This window comes from Gastrolobium bilobum, unplaced genomic scaffold (assembly GCF_033153095.1).
Source record: "Gastrolobium bilobum isolate Gb01-03AN ecotype WA unplaced genomic scaffold, APGP_CSIRO_Gbil_v1 utg33886, whole genome shotgun sequence".
In the NCBI taxonomy this organism is placed as follows: Eukaryota; Viridiplantae; Streptophyta; class Magnoliopsida; order Fabales; family Fabaceae; genus Gastrolobium; species Gastrolobium bilobum.
The window spans coordinates 250,318-260,479 of NW_026898003.1; the positions used below are offsets into that span (position 1 = coordinate 250,318).

Below are 10,162 nucleotides of genomic sequence, written 5' to 3' on the forward strand. Positions count from 1 at the left end.
ACTAGTATATGACCCGTGCGATATATAATGACCCTAACTTGTAAATCTTAATTTGAGGTTTAATTTAAGGATTTAAATTCCATAATTAGATTCAGAGCTTGATTTCGAGTATTTTGACTGGGATCATGACTAGGTTATGAACAGTGCGTTCTGCCGGATAATTTGCAGTTTTGGAAATTAACCGGTAGAGCTTAAATGAGCTAAATGATTTTAGAAACATAATTTGATGATTCTGACGCCAAATATGAGTTCAGAACGAAAATTTGTATCGCCTGGCACTTTCCGTGAAAATCTCGTGAATAGTGTATTATTCCTTCGCGGTACAAAATTATTGGGTTGCCGCTCTCCCTACATCGTTTCAAGAAAATCAATTGGCACTCTTTATTAAATCTTCTAATTGGACACAATTCAAAATCGTAGAAGGTTGATTTGTCTTCATCCAGAGAATCATCTTCCGCAACATGCCAATATGGTTTTTGTTCTGAAATCATTCAATCGACCATAATGCAAATTTATCCAGCGAAGCATGTTTATAAACCAAATCATCCTCTACAACACGGAGGAAAAAAGATCAAATTTTTTGTCGTCCGTTGTGGTTGGTTAATCGCACTGCAAACCTTATACATACAAAAAAATTGTGTTGCTATCTTGTTCTATATTTCAGGTGGAAAAAATTACAGCATTGACACAGAACTTTCAAATATCAACCATAAACAAAAATATGCTATCCAGAGTGATCAATATTATGCAAATTAAATATAGTTATCTACTCGATGAGTTATATAAAAAATAAATACGCCACAATCACATTTAGGTTTTTATATTTTATCTCAGAGATAGACTTTTATTTATTACAATCAGATTTAAAAAATAATAATAAATAATTATTTTTTGCAAGGATTTGTGTCGTTTGTATTTGAAATTTTACAAATTTGTATTTACAAAAATTAAAATCAGATTTAGAAATTTAATTATAAAAGAAGAAGGATGAAATTTTAATTTAATTATAAAAATATGTTGGTGGGCCGGCCCTCCGTGCCGAGCCCAGTTTGCCACCTCTAACTATTAGCATGTAATAGATTTTTATATTTATCCACAAAAAAGGCTCTTATAATTGCGTCTAGGTTTTTATATTTTATCTCAGAGATAAACTTTCATTTATTACAATTAGATTTACAAAATAATAATAAATAGTTATTTTTTTGAAAGGATTTGTGTCGTTAATATTTGAAATTTTATAAATTTGTATTTACAAAAATTGAAATCTGAATTAAGAATTTAATTATAAAAGAAGAATAATAGAATTTTAATTTAATTATAAAGTGTGTTGATTTGGAAAAATGGTCATGTTATTTGATCATAACCACTCATTTAAAAATCATATATTTTTTCCCTCTTATCTCATCATCAATGAGTGATTGTGATCAAATAACATAACCACATGACTAATTTTTCACATGAGAGGATCCAAATCCAATGAAAATGAATTTGGATCCTCTCATTTGAAAAAATGGTTATGTGACCATGTTATTTGATCATAACCATTCATTTAAAAATCATATATTTTTTGTATTCAAAAAAAAAAAATCATATATTTTTCTCTCTCTTATCTCATTATCAATTAGTGGTTGTGATCAAATAACATAACCACATGACCAATTTTTCACATAAGAGGATCCAAATCCAATGAAAATGGATTTGGATCCTCTCATTTGGAAAAATGGTTATGTGGTCATGTTTTTTTATCATAATCACTTATTTAAAAATTATATATTTTTCTCTCTTTCTTATCTCATCATCAATGAGTGATTGTGATTACATAATCTAACCACATGATCAATTTTTCACATGAAAATATTTATGTTATGTTGATCAAAATTTCATGCGACATTTTTTTATGTTATTTTTGTTCCATTAAATAGCTTTTCTGGATTCTTTCTGATATGTACGAGGCTTTCCCTCTCTCTTTCTTTTCTTTTTTTTTCCTCTCTCGGATGTCCAGCCATGGAGCACGGCCTCCTCCACTTCAACCCAAAGCAAAATACGCACCACAATACACAAGTCAAGAAAAGTCACCTTTTTTGTGGACAAGAAAAATCACCTATTTATGGCTTTTTCACCAAAATTATCAAAAAAAAAAATTAATTACTTTTTTGAGATGAGACGATTATGAAATTAATCCCAAGTCAGCTTCTCTAAAAATATATTTGATGAAAATCGAAGTTAAATTTTCTCCTTACCTACTAAGCCTGTAGCTACATCATTGTGTCATTTTTCTTTTTAATGCTATTGAATTAATGTTAACTTATCCTAATCAACTTTTCTCAAATTTAAATTGATCCTAATAAATGTTTATATTATTAATTCACAATTTAATGATAATTACTAGGAGGGAAAGAGAGGCAAGCCTTGACATAGGCTCCTTATGACCGAAAAGTCACACATTAGAGTACTCCGAGAAATAATATTTTTGTAAAAATATAAGAATAGAACTTCGTGCAATACCCAGAATTTTTTATGAGAGGGGGAAAAAATAATTATCAAAGTTAAAAATGTTATTAAGACTAATAGCTAGAATAGGCTAATTATTACAAATATTTTTTAGGGAAGGGTTAACTATTAAGACTTACAATCTATTATTATTACAAAAATATTATTATATATATATATAATATTAAAAAAATCAAAATTTAACCCCTAATTCTGCCATTGCATGCAATCGACCTCTACCCCTACTTTTTCGAGTTAGAGAGTCATGTATATTAGGGTTTGAATTTTTACTAGAAGGAAAAGAACATGTCATTGTGATAGCCTCTCAAAGAGATGGTAGTTCACGTGATATCTTATATGATGCCTTATAGTATATTTTATGTAGCACCGATATCGAACGGAACACGGGACATGATACTCTTACACGTTAATTCTAAAAAATATTTGATTTTGACACGTTAAGATACGTTTTGATATTGAATAATATTTTTAATTTATGTTGCGTATATTATATTTAATATTCAATAATTTAACAAAAAAATAAAGCTAAACTTATAATACCTATTAATTTTGCAAAGAAACATAAGATATCACAAATATTTATATTAAATTTAATAAAATGGTAATAATAATCCAACGAATCTAATAGTTAAAACTAAAAATACAAATGCAACGCAACCTTTGAACCTTTTTTTGAGTTTCTACAACGCGCGTTGAAGTGTCGGACACGATACATCGGGATTTTTAAAGTGTCGGTGTTTCATAGATATTTTCCATATAATTGGGCACACCTCTTTTGTTATTGTACACTTTGCCTCAATCACATATTAATTTGAGTGTCCAATTCATCGCCAAAGATCATGAGCAACCATAAAAAAGACCGAAAGCAACACCCATCAATTGGTTCACATTATCTATATGAACTACATTATTACCTATCAATCATCTCCTCTTAGACCCTTCGTTTCATAGTTGAAATTTATAAACACGTTTTATAAAATTTGATACACTGTTAGCACGGAATGCTTTTGGTAGGCACTGTCCAATTCAAAACAATGAAAGACATATGAATGCTTTACATCCTTTCCCCTTTTTGGTGCTTCAACCTATGTTAATGGTAATTCTACATAATGAATTCGAATGCAGGGATTTAGATAGAAGTCATGTACCATGGAAAAACAAAAAAGCTTCTACAAGAAATGCTCATAAAATCAATTTAATAATAAAAGAAGGATGAAATCTAGCAAAGAGAAAGACATAAACAAAATAAATCATGTATTTTTCAATTGAATCAATATTAATTTCCAAGAGGGTGAGACAATAAGTAATAACTATATGCTGCGTAACATATGTACGTCATTACATAGCCATGTGAAGATACATGTGAGAGTTGGTCAAAGCTTACAGAAAATTTCAGATTAATGACGATCACCTAAATATTCAGTTCTCATCTTCTTCTTGTCCTTGAGGTTCTTGATGCTTTTCTTGAGCTTGGCCCAACCCTTCTTGCATGCACCAACAACCTTCACACTTTGTTTGACCATGACTTTCGTGGCTTTCTTTGCCCCAGCCTTGGCTTTCTTTGCTGTGTCCTTAACTTGCTTTTCAAAATCAGCCATCTTGAATTCGATCTCAATTCGAATTCAATGGCTGCAAAGGGTGTGCAGGTACACGAGCAGTTTTAGCAGCACCAATATATATAAAGTTCTAGAGCTGTATTTATAAGATTATGTTAGAGATTCCAACCTGTAATGTGTATGACACATTTAGAAGGTTAACCTTGATTTGCGCTAATCTCAATGCCTCTCAGCCTTCCATTTTTCATTGTAACATTATACTACTAATTAGTCAATTGGTAAAAATTTAAAATCACCTAATCAACAATATCTACCCAATTGTCTTATCTAACTTTAGTTTTTGTTGCCCATTTAATTTGACCATACTAATATGGGTCACCCCACAAAAAAAGTGTTAATTGGATTTGGTTTAAGATGATGAGATCTCAATTTCCAACAACTATTATCAGATATTTTATTGAAATTAGCTGGCACCTTAGTTTTCTAGTTTTTTTTATCTTTTTTCTTTTTCTATCGGTTGATGGGTTATTTGACTAATTCGGTCGAGTCAAACAAGACTACAATGATACAAAACTCACTCTACTTATAGTTCTTTCGCAACATCAAAGATCTGTCTAAATTTTGGAAACATGTATCCCAAATTATGTTAAGGATTTTCCAGGAAAAATGGGGACAAATTTGCAAAAATACAGCCTGAATTTTCTTGACGGTCTCTTTCTCGATACTTTGGTGCGTATTTGCGTTTAAATTTTGAAGAACTAAATTATAAGATATTTGTTTTTGTAAGAACTGATTTTCCTTGATTGAATAATTGTAAGATATAAAATAAAGTGAAGATTATGCTTACAACCTATTTTCGTTTACAAATTTTTTACAATCATATTTTAATCATTGATTTACTTCAATCAACGGTTATTATTTTTGCAAATCAAACTCAGTAATTAATTATTAATTCGTAATAAATGATAATCGTTAATTGACGGAAATCAACGGTTAAAACATGGTTGTAAACAAAAATAGGTGATAAGTATAACCTTCCTCATAAAATAATTCATAATTACAAAAAAAAATAAAAATTAGGCTGTAGGTGTAATTAATTTGCAGCCTTAAAATACATGAGAAATAGGTCATCCTCAAATGCAGAAATCATGTTTTGCGTCAAACTCGATTTGCCCTAGATTTAAACATGCAAGAAACCGCGTTCAATGTAATTTGCTACCTCAAAATCTGTTTGGCTTAACCGAAACATTAACTACGGAGGCTCTTAATATTGTAAGATAGATAATTAACAGAGATTTGACAAAGCTATTAACGGGAACTTAATCATGTGATCGGCTATTAACAGCATTGGAAGATTGACAAAGATAATGGAAAGTTTAGATTGATACCATATCAAAAGAAATTTGTGAATGGTTTAAAAGATTCCTCAATAATTGCCAGTTTTATTTATCTAAGATTTTTTTTTTTTTTAGAGCTATCCGCGATTGTTTCGTCTAGGATTCGAATCAAAGAATTTTCAGCTCCAACATAATATCTAAGATTTACAATAGCTAATTATGAAAACAAGAAACTACATTAATCCTGATATTAAAAAACATATAAATCAAATAAAAAATCATAAGACCTATTGCTCATAACCATGATAAAATGCTTGTGATGCAAACTGATCATTTGATTACTTTAATTTTACGCCACTATAGTAACTTGATGGCATAAGGAATATTTACACAATATAAATAATATGCCCAACAATGAGCAACTGGTTGAGATGTACAATTTGTTCATGAAAGACATCACCAAAATTTAAAATTGACTTACAAAACTAAAATTAATAAAAAAATATATATATAAAAAAAATATCAGAATTAAGCCAGAAGTCTTGTGAATCTGGTTTTGTATTGCTAATCTAGCTAAAAGTGAAGGTGCATTCTGATCTTGTACCACCCTCTCTTAAAACACCCTACACACGTCCATCCACTCTTGATTACACATCTAATACTTTTAGATCTCTTCATCTGCTTATCTTGTAGCATGGAATCACACAAAACATCCTTTGAGGTTGAATCCATATACCCAAATAAGACTAACGTCTCGAGTTCGAGTTTTGAGAATGAGAAAAAAAAAACCTTTGAAAAAACGGCTCGCAATACAAATCCAACGGAGCTCAAACTGGATTAGTCAGTTCGAATCAACTGTGGAGAATTCAAAAGATATATATGTATTTTTCTTTACTTTGTTAGAGACAATGCCTTGTTATGAATGATACCAAGCTCTTTCATCTGTAACTCTTAAATTGTCTTTTTTTTTTTTGGATATTAACTCTTAAATTGTCTTTTATAATGCCTTGTGAGGTTACTATTTGATCTGTTTCTTCTAGTACGTGTTTACTGTATTTAGTGTGTTTCTAGGTTCCATTTTGTGTAATTTAGTATTTGCTGGCTGTTTTCTCTATTTTTGGCCATGACGAGTTTAAGGCGTGTTCATCTAATTTCTGTATCAAATGTTGGCCTACGTAAAAATTAATTTGTTATAGAGTTTTCCATTAAATTGTGGTGAAAAATAATTATCTTTTTTTAATAAAATAAAATAAAATATGATGACAGAATATTTCGTTAAATTCCGTTGCAATGTAAAACAATTGAGATAGAAGTTGGTAAACAATTTCTATCACGATATATAGTTTGTTAAATTGTGACAGAAATACTTCTTTTATTTCCTATTACAGTTTTAGTTTATCATGTGGGGGCGGTTGTAGTTACCATCATTTTAGGCTAATCACTTTTATTACCTATTTGATTATTGTTGAATCAATTTGAAATTTAACAATTAAAAAACCGAAAAAATTAATCAACAAATAGTAAAAGTAATAACCCCTATCCTATATTGAGCCAATATTTTACATAAATTTAGTCACTGATTGTTTTTCAAATTCTAATTTTTGTTTGAATTTTAATCCTGTGATCATACAAAATTTATAAAGGTTTATATTAATCTTATGTTGCTAGAGAGAAATTATCTGCAGCTAATACATGCTTTTCAAGATACGGTTCATCCTAAAAAAACATGTGTCGGCTGCAAATAACTTCTTTCTCCTGCAGCAGAAGATACGTATATCCCATTTATAAAACCAATGAACATGACAAAACATGAATAAATCACCCCAAAAAATAATGAAAAAATGAATGTCATGTCTAGTATATTATAGTATATGGGATAAACTATATATATATATATATATATATCTTATTTTTTTTATTTTATTTTTCAGTGCATAAGTATAGATATCAATACCTGTGTTATAACTGTAGATTGGCCATATGTATATAAGCGCTGACCTTTCTAGCTAGTAGAAGAAGGTCACCCAGTAATTCACCAGAGACTGCCTAAAAAACATCTCTCTAAAGAGGAAATGCTATAAACTATAAACCATCTTATAAAGCAGAGTAGCAAACAACCACCATTAAGGCCTTTCACTCGATTGATGTCTAGTATATGTAAGGGGGGACTCAAAAGTTTAATGGTGTACATAGCTAAGAGGTTAGTGCACTAATATTTTGATTATGAAAAATAAAACATAATCAGCCATTTTAGTAAACAAAGATTAGGAAATTCTTTACTCATGAAATGAATTGGTTTCACCCAATGAAAATATAGTACTTAAACACAAGACCTCACATTGATAATTGAATAATAGCAAATGTAATTGAAACAAGGCCACAGAGGCTTACAAGTTCAAGAGTTGCTCATGAATGAGAACAAAAGGTGAACATGGCTTAATAAAACTCCCCTATGCATAGCAATGAACATTAATACCTTATCAGAATATGTGCCAATAATCTATTCTTTACCCACAACCTGTAGAAGTATAAGCAACTGAAGGAAATAGTAAGATACTCCCCCAACTGTAGCATACTGCAACTTCTCTTTTCCTTCTACTGCTGGGAAGTCATTGTCCTTTGAACGATTAAAGCCTCCACCTAACCATCCCAGATTTCTGTAACCTCCATTATACAGCTTTGAAGCTGCTGTCATTGACCTGAATCACTCAGCAAAACCAACAAGTATGTTGTTTTATTGCCATATTCAACTTGTTCTACTTGCTGAGGTGACCTTTATGTTTTAATATTGTAAATTGGGAAAAGTCACATATGCAATACAAACTATTAAAGCTTCAAATCAAATTCATTGATAGTTTTATTGATAAAAATAAAAATGAATGTTAAAGAGTTTATTAAAATTATTAACTGTGTCATGTGGGAAAATTGATCCTCTCATGTCTTATTTTAACAGGATTATGAACATGTTAAATTGAGATATGAAATGATTCACTCTCTGCGTTAGGTGTGACAATTTTTAGAAGCTGGTAAATCTTAGTTTCACATGAGAGGGAAAGAAGTTAATTGGACCTACTTTCAAGTTAGTTGATAAAAACTAGGATGGTGACTCTTAAAAATACCAAATAAATATACATCATTTATCCTGTTTCCTGATTCATGAAATGGTATGTTTTTTCTCACCAAGAACAGGAACAACAAGTGCAAATAAGTTAACCAATCATTCAAAGCTATATAGTACATAATCTTGATACAACTAAATAACCATATTTTGCAACAAAACAATTTCTTTCATATGCTCACCTCAATCCTTCTCCACATGCCACAAGAAGCTTGGTGTCCTTACTAGGAATGGCATTTTCCACTTGACTAAGGAACTCAGAGTTAACATTAGTGAGGTATTGGCCAGTCCACAAGCCAATGTAACCAAAATGCACCCACTTTTTAAGCAGAGTTATAGGACTATTATCAATGTCTTCCACAAAGATTGGCACGTGCAAAGACCCCACCACACGTGCCTTCTCTCTCTCCCATGTTGGCCTAACATCAAGGAGAATGAACCCTTCTGAGTTCATGGCTGTGGAAGCATCTTTTGGCCATATAGTCCTCACAGTCCCAGACTCTATGAGCTGTCTGGCACTGCTTCTAGTAGAGGATGTTGCATTGATGACTTGAAATCTTGTGGTTCTTGTGGTTGTGGGAAAAGGGGCCTCTAGTTGTGTCTTGTGTTTCAGAATGGAAGTTCTGAACAAATGGTTCAATTGGGTTGCCATATTCCTATGTCTCTCCCACTCTTGCTTTTGAGTATTGACATCTAAGAATGTGTTGTGTTGAAGGATTTGATTTGACTTGTTTGTGATGATAACAAACGATTAAAGAACATTGCCATTGGTTCTCTGAGTTTTCTTTTTTGTCTGTTTGCTACTTGCTTTTTTTGCTATTTATCTACAAAGAGTCAAAGGCATTTTCTGCTTTCTCATAAGGATAAGAAAGGGCATTTTATTCTACTGCTGAAAATGCTTTATCAAACACTTGTGTTACCAGTTTTTTTTTTTTGTTTTTTAAGTATTATAGTAGGAATTTCAGGGAAAAAGATAAATTAATTAATTTAAGCTTGGCATTATGTTTTATCAGAAAATTCTGCAAATATAAAATTTTATTAGGAAACGTTGGAAACTGGTTATAAATAAAATGAATACGGTCATACTAATAAACTTAAATAATTTAAAACAAGACAAAATAAAATTATAAATGTACAAATTGATACATATGATGAATAACTTAGAGCATGCTTATTTTGCTTCTTCTTCTTCTTTTTTAAAAAAGCTTTTCTTTTTAAATAAAAATATCTTTCTCTAAGTTTTTCAAGTACAAAGGAAGGATCGATAAGGATTACATCTTTTTTACTAGGGGTGTTCGCGGTCTGGATTGGATCGGTTTTGGAAGCAAAAATCATCTGATCCAATACCTTCGGTTTGATTATTTAATCATCCATTCGGTTTGAATTTTTTTTCAAATCCGATCATATCTCATCCAATTTTTTTCGGTTTGGATTTGATCGGTTTTCGGTTTTTTGAAAATCATAAAATTTGTTTCATGATTATTGTGAAAATAACATCTTTTATATATATTGGCATTGTAAATTATCTTTTTTGAAATACAAAAACATCAGTAAACAATAATATAGTTTTTTTTTTTGGGCAATGAGATATGAAGCTCTACACAGATGAAATTTTGTTGAAGATTATATTTTTTCTTGGA

At 30.5% G+C, this 10,162-nt stretch overlaps 1 protein-coding gene across 1 annotated transcript; it reads right to left on the reverse strand.

The window, feature by feature from the left end:
- Nucleotides 1-7,706: 7,706 nt before the first annotated feature.
- Nucleotides 7,707-9,224, reverse strand: LOC133312103 (rhodanese-like domain-containing protein 10). The gene is made up of 2 exons (XM_061513254.1): nucleotides 8,705-9,224; nucleotides 7,707-8,103 (listed from the first exon to the last, which is right to left on the reverse strand). Exons 1-2 carry the CDS (start codon nucleotides 9,172-9,174, stop codon nucleotides 7,905-7,907), a joined length of 669 nt encoding a protein of 222 aa, XP_061369238.1. The 5' UTR covers nucleotides 9,175-9,224; the 3' UTR covers nucleotides 7,707-7,904.
- Nucleotides 9,225-10,162: the final 938 nt, after the last annotated feature.